This window comes from Populus nigra, chromosome 2, assembly GCF_951802175.1.
Source record: "Populus nigra chromosome 2, ddPopNigr1.1, whole genome shotgun sequence".
Lineage (NCBI taxonomy): Eukaryota > Viridiplantae > Streptophyta > Magnoliopsida > Malpighiales > Salicaceae > Populus > Populus nigra.
This window is the reverse complement of record NC_084853.1, coordinates 37,541,686-37,560,676: the sequence shown is the minus strand read 5'-3', so window position 1 is coordinate 37,560,676 and position 18,991 is coordinate 37,541,686. Positions and strand designations below refer to the sequence as shown.

At 31.9% G+C, this 18,991-nt stretch overlaps 1 protein-coding gene across 1 annotated transcript; it reads right to left on the bottom strand.

The window, feature by feature from the left end:
* Positions 1-5,589: 5,589 nt before the first annotated feature.
* LOC133682223 (GDSL esterase/lipase At2g42990-like) lies at positions 5,590-7,715 on the bottom strand. Its single transcript, XM_062105508.1, has 3 exons — positions 7,252-7,715; positions 6,598-7,090; positions 5,590-5,938 (listed from the first exon to the last, which is right to left on the bottom strand). The coding sequence occupies exons 1-3, from the start codon at positions 7,624-7,626 to the stop codon at positions 5,748-5,750; spliced, it is 1,059 nt and encodes a 352-aa protein (XP_061961492.1). The 5' UTR covers positions 7,627-7,715; the 3' UTR covers positions 5,590-5,747.
* Positions 7,716-18,991: the final 11,276 nt, after the last annotated feature.

Below are 18,991 nucleotides of genomic sequence, written 5' to 3'. Positions count from 1 at the left end.
CCTTGGGATTGCCTCTAAATATCTGTGTGTCATGAAAAGAGAGACATCTATCATATTTTAGAGATTCCTCTTTTCATTTGTGAAAACATGGATGCCCCTACTTGTATGTGCTTAGTCCCTTTACATGAATATAATTATTTATAGTTCTCTTAACATTGAGAAGGCTTCTATCGAGTAGAGCATATAGTCATTCCTAAAAATAGTAACTATGGACACCACTAATAAAAGCTTATATCGCTACAGGTTCTAGCAAGTTCTCCACTTTTAACATCTCTTCGTTATATCTTTTCAGGTAGGTCTTGATGTTTTACCTTTCTTGTTAGGTGATGGTAAAAAGTTAAGTGGAGCTTTTCTTTAAAGGTATGCTAGTACTGAAATGAGCAACTAGTTTATGGCATAAATCAACAAAGCTAACTATATAGCTTAGTTCTAAACTGTGATACCAAGCTCAGGTTGACCCATAAAAAATGATGGGGTAAATTTTACACATGGTGTTTGTATCCTAGATTACCAATTCAAGACTACTTCTAAAATTTTAGATATGCTCTCTAGGATTAGACATACCATCATAGTTTTTCAATTCATCTTTATAATATCAAAGTCGCTAGGAAGGCAAGTGTTCAATATATTTTGGCATAATAGAAAGTCTCTAATATGTCATGTGAAATTTATGTCACTTTTATGCTCTTCCCTACATAGTTTTTTAGGCGTTGGGCTACTAGAATGTAGGTTGTTATCAAGAGGTATGACTTATAGCCTTGCTTCTTGATTTGCAGTGGTGTTGTTTTGATGACCATGTGTAGGAGTGGTCCTCAAGGTAACGAGGTTTACTTCTAAGAATGGTGAGAAAGTTATGCCTATTTTCCTTCATTTTGTTTTGCTTAATTTCTTATGTGAAATAGAGTTGTCGATGCACAAAAGGTGCTAAAGGAGCATGTTATTGAAGAATTGCGATGGATGGTAGGGAAAAGCTCTAAGCTGTTGTTGGTTAAACAAAATAGCTTTTATAAGTGCTTTTATTTGCTGAGCGAGTTGCTGAAAGTTGATTGGAGTTGATAAAGATGGTGAAAGGTTTGTAACTCTTTCACTTGACGTTTCCATGTTGTCAGCCATTAAAAACCAGTAATAACAAGAGTAAAAAATATTAGGGTAGGAAACTAAACAAGCTTTTATTGAGGTTCCCACAAACAACGTCACTGATGAAGTCGATAAAAACTTGAATCTATAGGCTTTTTTTCTCACTTGTAGTAGACTAGGCTTCTATCTTTATGGTTAGGGTTGCTTGCAAAATAAAAACTTTGATGCTTAAGTAAGTTTGAGTTTTTTTTGTTAAGATGTTAAAGAAGTGAAGATTTCTTTGGAAAAATAAAAAAGATGAATTGTGTTCTTTATATATATATATATATATATATATATATATATATGGGTCTCTGATCCCCTCCTTTGTTCTGGTCCTTGAGTTTTTATGAAAAAAAACTTGTTATATAGATTACCTTTACCTTTTTCCAATAAGAGAGGCCAATCACAGGGCAACATAACTATTTGTAGACTATCGTGTGGAAAGATTCTTGTGAAATAATAATAATAATAGATGAGTTTCATTAATTTAGAGGATGGTACCTAATTGGATGCATGGGTTGTCCAATGAAATCACTTGAATTGGATTTATTGAATTATGTAATAAATTGTGTGGTGAAGTAACCAATAATAATTTTATAATATTATGTGAAAACATCCTTACAAATAAAAGAAAGAATACACACTAATATATAAAAAAATATACAAAAAAAAAAAGATGGAAAAACCCAATTGCACGGCTAGCTTGCCTAGGCTGCCCTAAGCTAGCTGCCCTAGCGAGTAGGCTCTGTGGTCACCTGGGCACGGCCAAGCAAGCAGCTTGCAGGCCTTCAACCCTTTTTTTCACCAATAGGAATCAAGGCAATGTCAAGGGCATTAGGGTTAGCCCTTGACTAGATTGAGTCTAGGACATCAAAAGATCGAGCTCAATATAGAGTCTTGGACATTAAAGGTCAGGTACGGAATGCCAAGGCTTTAATCGAGTGTGTGGCATTAGATATCAAAATTTATTAGGATAAAGGTATTAAATGTATAAAGTTCAAGTAAAGAACAAGTCAAGTCATTAAAGCCAACAGATTAAAGTCAGGGTTGTTGTCAGGCAATAGGGTTTGGGCTAGGAGCTCGGGTGAACTACGTAAAGGCACTGTGTTTCCAAAGCCCAGGGAGCCTATGGTGCTAGACAAAAATAAAGCAATAGATACGGACTAGCCTTATACCTATGTTACATTATAGGTTGGGTTTCAAGTTAAATTTTAATGTAAAAATAAGAGAATTTATATGTTATGAATGTGTTTTAAGCCAACATGAATTGTTTTAATTAAGGGAAAAATGTTATTTATTCTTAATAAAAAAAAAGTGTTAACACTAATTGAATAATAGAGCATAAAAATTAATCTTCCTAGTAAAAGTAATAGATATATGCAAACACAAATGCTATTTTAATTTATTTTATGTTAGAGATAATTTGTTGTTAGTAATAAGAAATTATTTTTGTTTTTATAAGTGTGCCACTAAAATATAATTTATTTATATAAAATACAAGAGGAAAAAAATAGCTAACAAATTATTATAATATCTTCGAATCATTATAAAATTAAAAAAAAATTAAATACCATTTAAAAAAATTAATTCAAATAGCTTAAAAACTAAAAAGAGATTATTAATCATTATTTAAGTATGAAAACAAACGAGAAAAAAATAAAAAGAGAAGTTAGACATTACTAGACCTAACTCCATCAAGAACCAAGGCTTCCGAGCCCGGCTATGTTTTTTTTTCTTTTTTAAGAAGTGAATGGTGTATTGCATGCTAATTTTTATTAACATGCAACAGGGTCACTTTTTTTTGATAAATAACTTATCGCTTGATTGATTAATTTTCGATCACCTCCAATGACTAGAAAATTAGGGTACAAAATATTGAACTCTAAAAAATGATTTTTCTTGATTTCTCTACTCACAGCATCCACAACAGTAGACTTTTCTAGCCAAGAGTAATAACACCACTTGTATCAGTCAGAGGCAATAGTAGATCCCTCAAGCCAATAACAACAACCATTATAGCCGAGAGAAACAAAAAACCCAATCCAAATCGAGAGCAGCAGTTTAAAGTAGTTTTGTTCATCCTCACAACAAATCAGTGCAGCTTTTCAGTAGTAGAAACTCCAAGTTTCAATAGTCTTACTTCTCTATTTTTTCCATTGAAACAACCTTGAGCCCTGCTCTAGCCATGAACATTAGTCTAGGATTGTTAAAGAGGTTTCTTTTTTTTAAGACTAAGCAGTGAAAACCCTAGGATTGTTAAAGTTTTATTTTGTTCGCCTAAGCTCCTATTTCCTGCATAAACTTTGATTTTGTGCTCCATTTTTATAAATAATTGTTTTAAAGCTTTGAACGCTTACCCTTTTTTATTTTAGTGCACATGCTTTAACCTCTTTTTATGAGATAAGTCGATAGGGGTTGGATTCTTCTAATTAGTATGAGTTTTTTTGTGTCTTTGTTTAGAGAGAAGGACACGTGAGTTGGTTTCTGTCCTTCGAGTTATATTCACTGGTCACATGGGTTTTCTTTCATGAATAGTGCTTTAGCTATTAAGACTTAAGAGTTGAATCTATATATAAATTTTTGTTGATTATATGGGCTAGCCAAGTGCAAGTCTTGAAGGCTTTATTTTCTTTGTTCTTCTTTCAAGAAGAGCCTATGTTGGTTTGGGGCCAGATTAAGAAGCTCAGTCCATGGGCTGGGCCAAGCCTTTAAAGGCTTAAGGCCATGTTTGGCAAGTCTAAGATTTATCAAAGAAAAAAAAGTATTTTTAGGTTTTTAAGATGCATTTAGAAACCACACCCTTAAAGCAATTTTTAAGTATTTGTTTTTTAGCAAAGGGTATATTTGGCAAACACATCCTAACCTATTTTTCATAGCCTTTATTTTCTTTTTCTTTTTTTTTTTGTATTTTCCCCTCAAAACACCTTAAGAACCTCGATAAATTTATTCTCAACCCCAAAACACCCTAAAATCACTAGAAAAATAAATAAATAAATAAACTCTATTCTACTTTTTTCTAGTTTAATGAAGGAGATATTTATAAAGAAACATCTTCTTCATTAAACTTCTCTCGAGAAGATGAACTCTTTGACATCAAGAATGACATTTTGCATTGCTAAAAGGTGATCAATTGATAATTTTCTTTTTCCACTCTCATTTTCTAGTGAATTTCTCTACTCTCTCAAATCCAGGAACTAAAAGTCCAGAAATTAGAAGATGAACAAAATGAAGCTTTGTAGCAAAAACTAAAATTTTGAAAGTATAAAGACCTAAAACAAAGTCAACACATGATATAGGGACTGAAAATAACTTTTTAATATAAATTTGAAATAGGTCACCCTAGCTTTTTTTATTTCTTAGATTGGACTTTATTCCTCTAATTGTGTTTTAATGCTACAATTAAAATCATATTTTATTAAATTGACCCACGATCAAGCTTTATAATCTTACAAAACCTTCATATCTCAAAGGAATGCAAAGCATAGAAACAAACAACTGGAAAAAAACATAGAAAATAGAATATAAGAGAATAAAATTAAAAAAAAAAATTTGATGGTCAAGTGAGAGTTACTAGAATGAAAATCTATTGTTCAAAAACCTTAAGCATTCTAGTTACTTTAATGAGCTAAACTCATGAGACCTACGAATCAAGCTAGACATAACCAAGTTCCAGACATTCGAGACTAAGAGTCAATAGGCCCAGGGTTTATACCCTTTGGATATGGCTAATGTCTCAATACTTGAAATTAAACTTGTAGGAGATGATCATGACCGCAAAGCTTACTCTAATATCCAAGGACAAAATAAAGCTCGCATCCATATGATTTCTCATTTGAGTCTAGGTGCATCCCTTGTTCTCATACTTTCTTGGACAATGGGTCAGCGAGTTCGGCTCAAGGATCCTTAATGGTCAAACAAGTCCAAAGTATCCATCATCAAATTGAATTTAGGGTTTATATAGCATCTAACATTATCACACCCCTCAAATGGAAGGCTTATTAAGAATTCATGGATAGACCAAGATTAGAAGTAACAAGTACATTAGTTATTCTACCATTACATGGACACAACCATGTAAGTTCAAGGCTATATAAATAGGTTTGAACTTCAGGTAACTCTTTTTTTTAAAAAAAAAAAAAAAAACCTTTTTTTTACTCAAACCTGAATATTTTCTGCAACCAAGCATAGACACATAAAGAATCTTCCAAGCATTTTATCTCCTACCTAAACAGACTTAGATATCAAAGAGTCTATAACCCTTAAAACTTGCTTTGTAAGTGTTCAGTTGTCCAAACCCAGCCTTGTACATCTTCTAACCCATTACAACCTTAGACCATAATCTTTAGGAGGTTTCCAGCAACCTCAGAAGAGTCAAGTCGTTCTCCAAGACCAACTGCTCTAACCCATCCCCGCTCAGTTGTCAAGCACCTTGTTTGTAATTTTAATTCCATTATATTTTACTATAAAGTCTTACAACTAAACAATATTTCATTACATTATATATTACTATAAAGTCTTACAACTAAACAATATTTCATTACATTATATTCTTCATCACATCATCTTGGTCATTACACATTGCATTACCTTACACTACTATAACTGCTCCGTCGAAATCCATTGATACTTCATTGAAATTCTGCTAAAAGAATGGGAATTAATTTCTGGGAGATTATTTGATTTGTTTTCTCTGTGGGATGGAAGGCATCCCAAAATACATATTTATTGGCGTCTCGACATGTAATCGAATGTTCATTGCAAAGGTAACTCATTTCGAATGTTCCCGTGGCACAACACGCCATCCCTGTCACCTGGAATCCTGCCGATCAACAAACAAAAACACATTCAAACGTAAATAGTTCTTGTGGAGAGGCAGAAATTTTCCAGCAATTCCATTTCCAGTACTCTTACTTGCCTCAGCGAAGCTCTGAATAAGATACATTAAAGATGACAATAAACAAACAAACAAGTCCAAAGAGGCTGTATAAATCATTTATGGACCTGACCTGACGAATAGAATTTTAGGTTGAATTTTTATTGAGCGCTAGGTTTTTTTTTTTTTTTTGAAAAAGTATTTTACCAACTACATCTTAGAATGCATTATTTTTATTAATATAATTCAATCAATTATTTTATTCTCTTAAAAAAAATTATAAATTTATGAATGCTGCATGGCTCAACTTTCATAATGTTTTTGTTTTTAATGGTTGCGTTATTTCCAATAACATAAGCAACTGAACTGTGCAATCAGTATGGCTCTAGGAGCAATCAGATTACTCCAACAAGGACCGCATCCACGTCCTCGATCCAAGAAAAGTTATTATTCCTAGATAAAAAGCATGATAAATAAAAAAATATGAAAGGATGAGTAAATGATGATGCATGATATCATAAATATTTGGTGCGTTCGAATTTGTTAAGCATGCAATCGTTTTGTCACAAATCAAGATGCATTAGTGAAAGCAGAGTAAAGCTTACCATATGCAGCAGGAGTTCTAATGATTTGATCGAAAGTATCATATGCAGTCCTTGTATACAACAACCTGAGTCCAGGAAGCTCCCTCTTCAGTTGTGATGCCAAACCTTCTAATTTCCCATTAAATTCCATGGCCACATCATTATATTCTTGTAAACAGTCATGGTGACCCATGATATTCGTGGTCCTCTCCAATGGCAGACACCCCATTGGAGGAACACCGGTTAAAGATATTTTCCTACCACCAAGATGGTAAAGTTCTGTAATGAAATTTCTAGCAAGTCCAACAAGAAAATCCTCATATTGTCTGACGGTGAATTGGGATCGCCTGGTTGGAATTGTGTAGTAATTTTCGAGGAAATCATTCGTTCCTAAGCTCATAAGGTATAGAGCCTCGCTAAATATCTCATTCGCCTTCCGGTCTCCGACGTAGGCTCTCAGCTTATTTTGGTAATCCTTGTAGTACTCCAGTTCCTTCCATAAGGGTATCACATTCTGCAAGTATATACGAGCCAGGGATAAATTTTAATTCACATTTGAATGGCACCATTTATAGTATGGTAATAATACTGATGATATTCATAAGAACAATCCTGACAGAACAAAACTTGACAAGATTCAAATGGGAAATTTTTGTATTTTGAGTGGAGACTTACTAACACATTAGAAGTTGCATTGTCATAGCCAGTCCCAGCAGAAGCAAAGCAAACACCAGTGGCAAAATCTGATATTCTATACAGAGGATCCAAGTAAGCTGGTATTGCTGGCTTGAGACCAAATGCCTCAGAAATGAAGTCAGGAGGTATGCGCCCATTGCAGAAACGTCCTGTGGGGAGCCCACCTTCGAAATCGCGGCCATAAGGCTTGAAATTGCTCCTGAGCAAAGTGGAAATCACATTGTTGTTTCCAGCATCAACAGATGAATCTCCAAACACTATGATTGCTGGGACCTTAGCTGTCGTTTCAGCAACTACTACTAGGAGTAATATTATTTGCATGCAGAAGAGACTAAGAACATGCATGTAACCCATTTCTCTGTGGTTTCTATATGCTCTTCGCAAACTTAAAAATAGAATCCTGGAAGGAGATGGGAAATTAAGATTAAGAAGTACGTACAAGGGGAGGTTTGATGGGGAATAAATATGAAAGAGTTTGGTAGGTGGCTTAATGGCTGCAGATCTTGCAACAAAATTTAACAGTTTACCTGTATTCCTGCTCAGCATTTATAGTAGCTACGTCCACTAGATTTTCAGTACAGGGGTGTTGAAAAAGATCTATTCTTCAAAGGGGTGACAAAATCTGTTTCAGCTTTATCGGTTTATTTACTCGAAAATAGTTTTATTTTGTACAGTAGTTTTAATAAAAAAATAATTTTTAAAAATAAATTAATTTTTGATCTTTAATAATGTCATGAAAAATAAATTAAAAAATATTTTTTAATATTTAATTATATTATAAAAATAAACTGGAAAAATTTTAATTTGTTTTCAAGTTAAAAAAATGAAAATCAAATATTATAGATTAAAAAAATAAAAAGAGAATGAATTGAAGACAGAATTTAATTTTATAAATAATTTTAAATAAAATAAATAATAATCAAAATAATAAATATTAAATCAAAAATTAAAAAATGATAAAATTAAAAAATATATATAATTTTATAAATTATTTTAAATAAAATAAACAACAATAAAAAAAATAAAAATTAAATTTGATAGATAAAATTTTTAAATAAAAAAATTATAAGATAAAAGTAAATAATAAAAAAAAACTAAAAACTAAAATTGATATAAAAATTAAATTAAATTAAATTAAATTTTAAACAACAAAATTAAAAATTAAAATTAAAATAAAATATATTGAAGTGGTTTTCGCTTCTCCTTGTTCCTGTTCCTAGCTCCTCCCCGTTGAACCTGATCTGAGATCTCTCCCGTCTTCGAAAGCCAACTCTGACCTTCGATTGATAGATTACGAAAGGCGTGATCTTCCAAGAGGAACCAGAAAGAACAAGAGAGAGACCTTGCTCGGAGAAAAAAAGATAGTGACTATCTATTGAGCGGCGAGGTCAGATCTAGAGAGGAAAGGACTCAAAGCAAAGCTCCGCAAGGCAGGCTCGGGCTCCTTCGTTCCGTAACCGTAACCGTAACCGTAACCTTAGGAAGTGCGGGCAATCAAAATTGAGGATAAAATATAATATAATCAATAAAAAATATTTTACAAATTTTAACCAAGTAAAAAAAAATTAATTAGAGAGTGTTTCTATCAACAAGTTTTTTTTTTAATAGCCAACAAACATGAAAAAATTTTAAAAATTATTTTTTATAAAACAAATAAGATCTTAAAATCTTTTAGAATTGCATCTAAATTTGACAAAATACTATGAAAGTTTAGCATATACTTGTTTAGAGTATTTTTAATGGGAAATGCTATATTAAAAAGCCAAATAAAAAAAATAGCTTTTTGAATAATATAAATATAGCTTTATTGATAATATGCATTCCAATGATAAAAAGGTATTTAGAAAAGTTAATTATATTTTAATATATTTCATGTTAAATTAATTTTAATATAATTATATAACTAATTTAGATATTTTGAATATAGTATAATTATGATGTTATTAATTATATAATTAATATGAGTAATTTATAAAATTAATATAAAATTAATGAAATAATATGAAAGTTAAAAGATATAATTTAAAATTAATTTATATGAATATTTTTAATTTTAAGTTTTATATGTTATTGTTAAAATTTTAATTTTTTAAAATTAAATTCAAATTCAAAATTTTAAAAAAACCGCTAACATTTTAAATTTTGATTTTCAATTTAAAAAAAAAATCAAGCTTTGAAAAAATAACTACGCGCCAAGATTTTAAATATAATTGACCTCAAATTAAAACAGATAATCAAAAATAAATTTTAAATATGTCACTCTATATTTTTATCAATATCAACTACCATTATTAATTCCTCTTAATTTTATCAAAGATAATAATAAAAATAAAAATTGTCTTCCTTAACCCATATTAAAAACATAAAATAACAAAAAAATAAAAAATCATCACAAATATTGAATTAACAACAAAAGATCTAAAAAATCAAGAGATATAAAAGAACAAATAGAAAAAGCTTTTAAACAAGCATACCTTTTAATTTCAGCTAATTAACACAACCGATGTTATTAATTAATCGGAGAATAATTGATTTTTGTTTTTTTAAATTTGAGAGAAGGGTGAGGTACAAAACAAAATTTTAAAATCTACAAGTTCTTTCCTCCTGCATTTAAAGAGAAAAAAAAAAGTTGTTGGTCAATGGCTATAAAAATAACCGTTGGCCAACAGTCAAATTTTTTTTTTTTTGCGATTTCTACAGTAAAATATAAAAATAACTTTTCACATAACAAATAGCTAAAATAGCTATTTGTTTGCCTCATGCGTTGGAGTGAAGAAATGAAGAAACAAAAGCTAAAAGGATATTTTTTAACATTTAGCTCTTTTGTTGATTTTGCTCTCAGTAATTTGTTTGATGATAAGAATGAAGATAGTGTTTAATATTATAATAATAGTTATTTTGTAAAGTTTTTATCATTTAAAAATATATTAAAATAGTATTTTTTTATTAAAAAAAATCAGTTCTTCAAAACTACCTAAATTATAAAAACACTTTATTATAACCACAAAAACAAACACTATATTCAAGTATTAAAGTGACACCGAACCCGTTACGCCTAAACCATTAATGTTACATATATACAACTCGGGAAAAACAAAAGAGCAGTTTAATCTGTAGCAAAATATAATGTGCTTGAACTATCTGGCTAGAAAAATGTGGAAAAATAAATTGAAAGCATCAAATGAATGGAGCCCAGTCCTTCATTTGACTAATCTCTCGTGATGTTGGCTGTTCTTGGTTAAATATTTCTGCGTTGCTGGAAACGCCAAACTAACTTATTAATTATTGCTATAAATAGAACGCAAAAGCAGTTGGATCGAGTTATGATTTCTATTTAGACTTTGTAACTATACTCGAACAACAGATGAAAAGCTGGTGGAGAATCAACCCCAATAGTTTTCGTGGAAGAAGAGGCTGTTGCAGAGGAAAGACGTGGGGTTCTAGAGACAAGCCCCACGACAGCATGCATGTATCCATCCTATTAATTAGTTGCATGTCTCAAATATTTGTTGTATTTTCCCTGTTGTCAGAGATTGGAATTCTCGTACTTTTAACGTTCGGCAAACAACAAAATTGATCCAGTATATTTAACTAACTAGAGTCCATTCTCCTCTCCATCTGGGGATAGATTATTCAAATCTCTCCCGAAATATTTGTTTCAAGGGACTTTTATTATGATGTCGACAAGTAAAAAACCAGGCGACATCTCCACGTCCTTAATTCTATGCGTCCCCTCGATTCAAAGCAATTCTTAAATACCGTGATAGAGGGAACCTCCTCAATAAATCTCATAAATTTGTCAAATGCAGAGAGTATCATGCAGCCAGCCATTTGGGTTACAGTTATCTTCGACTTCCCATGTGCGCGCGGTTCCCCTGGTGGCCTACTGACCATGTCGTACCATAATGTTAGAAGTGGGAATTCTTGCCCGGTGATTAACCCAGTTATCTTCTAACATTATGTTTACTCTATTAAGGATGGATACAGTCGCTGTGCTTGGACATTGTTGGTCCTGAAATGATGGAGATGATCGATGGAGAGGTAGAGTTAGACTTCTCATCCTCCCTTTTTCAGGAAAGTCACGTGATCTTGGTGGGTTACCAAGTGTATAAACAACCCTAAACCATTCATACAATGAAGGCGTAACAGTCTCTCTGCAATTACACAAAATTAATCCTTTCTTTATTTTGCGTTCTCTCTATTTTAATTCCTCCTCAGCAATCCATCAACTCAAGTATTGGAAAGTACACTTATTATCACATAAGGGATATGTTTTTATAGGTGTTATAGTTATTTCTAGGTTATTTTTTAAATTTATTTTTTTTTCAAAATAAAAATAAAATAATAGTAGCAAAGAAACTGACAATGTAAAAAAAGTTAGCTTGAGAAGGATTTCAAATGTAGAAAAATTAAGTTATAATTTTGGATCAAATCAGGAGCCTAACTTTATCTTATTTTACACAAAACTAGAGAGATAATACAGACTTAAGATCAAATTAAATGATTATTAGATGAATTTGCTTAAAAATTAAGCCTAATGACATAATTAGATTTTTAATAAGGCCAATTTAATTTCATCATGGGCCAAATTAAAGTTTAATTATGTTTAATAATTCATTTAGGTCCAATTGAAATGTTTAATTATGTGTAAGAACTTAATTATACTTTAAATGGGTCAAACTAATTTTATTAGGGGTTTAATTGGTGAAATATTAAGTTTGGGAGCCCAGTTTGGACTTAATTAAGAATATTAGAATTTTAGAAGACTAAATTTAATTTTTACCAATTCAATTAATTGAAATCAGAGGTAAAATTGTAAGAAAATCAAAGTTTTGGTGTCAATTAGGGGTTAAATTAAATAAATTCACAGCCAATAACCATTTTAAAAAAAATGTCGAACTTTGGGAACCCAATTGATTAAAATCAGGGGTAAAATTGAAGAAAATTAAAATTTGAACTGTTAATTAAGGGTCAATTTATATAAATCCAAAACCAAGGACCAATGTGAAAAGACGCTAAAATCTAGGGCTGAAATTGAAGTTTGTTAGGGGCAAAATTACATAAAATTAAAAGTTTGAAGTCAACTAAGAGTGTAATTAAGAGAAATCAGAAATTGAATGACTAAAATGAACTTTACCAAAACAATGCCATTTTGATTACTATTCATCCTCTTCTTTAATTTTTCTTAAAAAGACTACTCAGAGGGGCTACTTTACAGGTGCATTTAATGCTTTCAATCCTTTACCAAATTTAACAAACTTGCACGATTGACACCACAGCGGCCGTGGCGCCAGCCCTAAAAGGTCACCTAATGCAACCTTTAACTGTCAAATTTGACAATTCATGGTGACCACTTTTAACCAATGATTAGGATCTTGCGAGATCAAATCAAGGGCCAAGATTTGACACCATAAAAGATAACATATTCTTCTTCCACCCCTTATAAATAGGGGTGGATTTCATGGCCTGATGGAGAAGAAATGTGAGTCCAAAATTAGCTAAAATTCAGCCTCCTCCTAGTTTTGCCTTCCACAGCTGATAGTTCTCTCTCTTTTCTATATCTTCAATGCCTCTTCAGCTACTTTCACCTTAGCACCGTTGTGACCAAGAGTAGCCCAACCTTTCCCACCAGCCCATTTGCTTACTAGTAACAGTGACAACCACCACCATCATCGTTAACTTCTTCTTTTTATCAATCGACCCTTCTACATCGTGAAAGCTGTTATTTCTTCCTCCAGTTCCAACCTGAGCCACCAGCCAGACCTCCTAATCGCAACTAAAACTCTTGCGCTAAGTGAGCTTCTTCTTTCATCCCCTATTCCCCCCCACCCTAACCTCCTAATAACAATTGAAACTCTTGCGCCGAGTGAGCTTCTTCTTTCATCCTTCATCCCCCCTCCCCGACCTACAACCATTTCGGTTGTATACAAATTTGAACATTGATTCAAGTTCTACAAAAATAATTTGCGCTTGAGATGGGCTGGACCTGTTTCGACACAACCCATATGAACTTGACCCACCTAAAAAAAGAGAAAGAAGTTTGTTAGGCTGTCAGTCACCCTATCCTGGCTTGGTCCGGCCTAGTTGGCTAGGCCACGCCTAGCCTAATATTTTAATAATAATAATAATAATAATAATAATATATTAAAAGGAAAAAATTTCAAGGGTTATTTCAAAAAATTTGTGATTTTCTTACTTATTTTTCCAATAATTTTATTTTTTTATCAAATATAAAAAAATTTATAGATCAAAATAAAACATAGCTGGAGACCAGCAACTTAACTGTACAGGCATATACAAACCAGTGAAAAGAAACAAACTCCCTGAAACAAAAAAACCTAAGCTAGCTAGCAAAACTAACTAGCAGGCAAGAACCATCACAACGAATAAAACCAGAAGCTACTTGCATCCAATATCACTTAATTACTGGAGAAGAACCCAAAATGCCTGTAAGAGGCCAAACACCAACAGAGGCTCTAACTAAAGCATCAGCAGAGCAAACCACCTATAAACATATCATTAAATAGAGACCAGCCAGAAGCAAACCAGCAACAGCAGGCACCAACCCGACATTAAATGAAAACCCAGCAACTGCATCCAATAACACTTGATATTGGAAAGGAACCCAAAATGCAAGCAGGAGGAGGCACTGACAGGAACTAAACAGAAAACCAGCAACAGCAACTGTAGGCACAGAATAGGCACAAATAGAAAAAACTACACAAAGCAAACTGTCAGCCAAGCTGCGACAACAAATTCACCAAAACAGAACAGCTGCTCTGTATCCAAAACACATAGCACCAACAACATCAAAAACAGGATAAGTCACCACTAACATAGAAGACTGCACAATATCAAACTGGCAGCTCAGCTGCAACAGGAACAAGCAATAAAAATATTACCCCAGATGAAGCAAGCAGGGGGTCTGTATAAAAGAAAAACCAAGACCCGCATGTCTACAAAATTAAACAAGTAATATAAGATAGCTAATGGGAAACCAAATGATCATCTTCCCAATCTAAACATGAAACAAATCATCAGAAAGTGGATGATAGAGTAGAGTCATCTGAGCTATGTAGTGACTAGAAATCAATAGCATGGGCCTTGGACTCCTTTGCGACCCCAAACAAGGGATGGTAGCTGCTTTGTTTCTAGTGAGATATTGCCTCGTTGGAGGGGCTACAGCTGCAGTGGCCCCAGCTTCAAAATGGTGTATTGGAGGGGTGGAGTCAGAGTGCTCAAATGAAGCAGCTTTGGACCTTTTGCATAATATGGAGTTGTATATTTATATTGTAAGATACAGATCTGGTATTAAAATATCTAATTTTCTCTGAAATGTTTCTAAAAAAATTTAAAAAAAATCTAAAAATTTTGAAATTAATTTCCTCTTTTAAAAAAACAAAAAAAATTATTTTCATATATACAATCAAATCCTAAAATTTTTCTAAGCATACTTTTTTTATAAAAAAAAGTATGCTTAGAAAACTTTGGACCGCTCAGATGTAGCAGCTCTGGACCTCTTGCATAATATGGAGTTGTATATTTACACTGTAAGATATAGATCTGGTATTAAAATACATGATTTTCTCCGAAATGTTTCTAAAATTTTTATAAAAAAATCTAAAAATTTTTAAATTAATTTCCTTTTCAAAAAAAACAAAAAAATATATTTTCATGCATACGATCAAATCTTAAAAGTTTTCTAAGCATACTTTTTATAAAAAAAAATAAAAAACAAAAATGCATCTTTTTCATGTTTTGAAATGCAAAAATGGATATCATAACTAACTTCTGATTATCTGTTAGGGTTTGGCCAAAATATCAAAAATTCTTCAACAATCATTTTGTTCACTTTATATTAAAAATGTTAGGGTTTAGCTATAGACTTTAATATTCAGGGGTGTAAAACTACACAGTAGAGTATATTCTCATGTATTAAAGATACAAAGTGCAAAATAAATGTAATGCTAAAATTTAGACCTTAGAATGGTTAGGATTTAACCTGATAAGGTAGAGACTTCCACACGAAAAGAGATTTACCTTGAACCTTAGAAAAAGACTAATGAATAGAAACTTGACCTAGAAAGAACAATCAAACAATAATGCATCTTACCTCAGGCAAGGTGCACTAGGGGTGATGTGTTTTTTTCTTGCACAATCAGTCCCTTACCCAGACTCTTGCAGACCATTAGATTTTCTAGTAACCTTAATATTAGGTGATGACTCCTGAATCTTATAATCATAATTTTATAATTAAACTCAAAACCCCTTTCCTATTCCCAATACCTCTCAGGAGGCATAAAGTGTGTCATTTGACACCACCCCGCAATAGGATGACAACTTTACTAGGGAACACCTTGTCTAGTTGGATTATGTTTTGCTTATTTGATTGTTTGCATATTTGTTTTGGTTTGTTTAATTTTCACTCGTATTTTTACTGTTTTAGCATGCATTTTTATACTACTCATGCATAAGTGCATCTGGTATGAATTAATGCCCTCATACATTTTAATTTTATAAATAAACCTATTTTTAGGTTAAATGGGAAGTCCTACAAGACCAATTCATATGATGACATTGATCAAAATAAAATGGCAGCACTGAAAGCCAAAATCAAGGTTATTGAAGGGGAAAACTTGTATGACCCAGTACGGGCCATAAAAATATGTCTAGTCCTAAATTTAGCTGTACCAAAAAAGTTTTATGTTTCCAAGTTTATCAAATATTCTGGAACTTAATACCCCATGACTTATCTCGAGTCCTATTACAACAAAATGACAGAAAGAGCACACAATGAAAAACTATTGTTGCATTTTTTTCAAGATAGTTTGAGTAGGGCAGCATTAAGCTGGTACATAAAATTGGACAACACAAAGATCCAAAGATGGAAAGATCTGGTGAATGCTTTTATCAAGCAGTACAGTACAATATGGAAAAAAAAAAAGATAAAGAAAGCATAAAGGAATATGCCTAGAGATTGAGAGATCTAATTACTCAGATGCATCCCTCACTTTTGGATAAAGAATTGGTTACTTTATTTGCCAACATGCTCAAAGCGTTCTACTACAAGTATATGATGGGCAGTTTGACACAGCAATTCACTAACGTTATGGTAGTAACTGAGCGCATAAAGTAAGGGGTTAGAAGTGATAGAATTTTTGCATCTGTAAAGAAAAGAGGCTTCAAAGGAAAAATAAAACAGGTTGACTATATTTAAGGTGACTACAGGGGTAGGAAAAACCAATTCTAATACTACCATACTTCATCTCAAATTGCCAACATCAACTCCCCATTTGTTACTAGAAAACCTGAGCCCCAAAACTTTCAAGCCAAAAACCAAACTGAAAATTTTCCAAAGAAAAATTTCCAACGAGACTAAGAACAACTACCCCCATTACCGTTGTTTTTGAATTAAATGTATCAAAAGCTACTGAGCATTGGACATGTAACTCTTAAACCCCTAGCATCTTTACAACCACCTTACCCTAACTCATACAAGCTTGACCTCACGTGGGAGTACTATGTTGGTGTTGCAGGACATAGCATACATACATGTTATGCCTTCAAGAAGAAGCTCATATAGTTGATTAAAGCTGGGTGAATAATGTTTGGAGAAACTTTAAACATAAGTATGAACCCTCTACCCAAACATGCTTCAGGTAGTGGATAAGTAAATGCACTAGAGGTGGAATGCCTGGTAAAATTAAAAACAACAATAGTAAGAGTAGGGAGCGAAGAAGGCAGCATGAATTCTTGAGAGACTTGAATTTCTACTGCAATTTGATATCCATACTATCAAAGAGATCACCGGAAGAGCTTTCATGAGGAGTCTACTCCTATTATTATCTTTAGTTTGATCATGTCTATTTTGACCTGTTTTAGTCTTGTCGACAACTTAGATAATCCCATGTTTTCACAAGGATTTTTGAGAAATCAAGGTTTTAGTGCAAAAACATAAATCAAATTGGTATTTATTTTAACGAACAAGTTCTGAAAATTCAAATGATATCTATACACCTATAAAACTTAAAGAACAACCTGAATGTCATAAGATGACTTCAAAGCTGAGTTTTAGTTTAATGAATAATGACAAATCATTTTGCATATTTGCATGAAAGAAAGCAAAGTTAAATGTATGCGTTTGAAATAAGGAAAGGTAATCTTTGATAATCCTTTCACAATACTAAGAAATTCATTACAGTCCCCTTTTGACCCTAATGTATTTTTCTTGAAAAATAATCTTGGTTATGATCACACCCCACATTAGGAGACAAGTGCGAGAAATATACAAAAAGATCCTCAATGATTAAAGGTTCCCAAATAAAACTAGGGGCATGAAAGAATTCAAAGGGTCCAAAAGGTTTGAGCATTTCACAAAAATAATTAATATGATGATGCTCAAAATCAAATGAAAAAAAAAAAAACAAAGAGAGAAAGCCCAAGCTCGATACTAGGGGTCATGATGGACCATTTTGCAAATCAATTCTAATGTCCAGAAATCCATGGAAAAAAAAAAGATCAGTAAACAAGCACTAGTGATTCTTAGTATTGAAATCTCTTAAACACCTTTTGAGCATATAAATATATCAACATAATAAAACGGGTAAATTTGTTTTAGTGCACTTTATCCATTGATATATTTATTATTAACAGTCTATAAATTACCGACAAGAGTTTTTGCACGGACTGTTTCTTTTCGTGAGTCCATCGGTAACATACATACCAACAAACTGCTAGTGTAAATACTGACAGAAATTTATGTCAGTAAAAATATTAAATTTGGTAGTGAAATGCATTATTTCTAACTTATTTTCTTTGATATGTCCAAAGACCATAAAATAATTTCCATATCATTTTTATTATACAACTAAACATATCAATATATTTTACTTAAAAATATTTAACAAGGCTATATGTCTATAATATTACATTTAAGATATTTATATTATATGTATAGTTACATTTTATAAAATAAACTATATACAAAAATATGATATAATGATTTTTTTTCCACCATTATACTTTTTATATCTTTTTTTTATTGTAAGTTATTTGGTAGTTATATTTAATGTTCTATATATGTTAGATAAACTTAATAAAAAAAAAAATAATAAGTGATTTTCTAACTTAATTTTTTATAGCATAACTAGAAAAATATTTTCTAATATATTATTTATGGCATTATTAAACATTAAAAAGTAATTTACTTTTTATAAAAACTACTTTCTTAACAAAAAAAACTATTTTATGACAAATAAACAAGGAAGTGTTTTTATGTATGGGCCATGTTTCCAAATTTAGTGGCTAGACAATGTACAGCATTACTCAGGTATCGATGGAGGGTAGTTGAAGCGAACATCAACTTTCCAAATTTATTGATAATGCATGTGATTCAGTCTGTGATCCCCTTTAATTTAATTTTAAATATTATTTTAATATATTTTTAAATAAAAAATACTTTAAAACACAATCTCCACCGCAATATCTCCGGTAATCTAGAACAGAAACAGTCATCTCGAGCATTAAAGGGGGGAGCAGCATGAACCCGACCTGGAGGAAAAGAAATGGACGGTGGTTGAAATATTTATAGATGAAAGGACAGGTTCCAATTAAAGTGACATGGAAAACAATAAAAGCTTCCCAGCAGAGAGGTTGGTTCTAATTAGGTGATCCATTTATGAACTTTGCTGACGCAGCTCCACTCGTTTCGAGGAGCAGG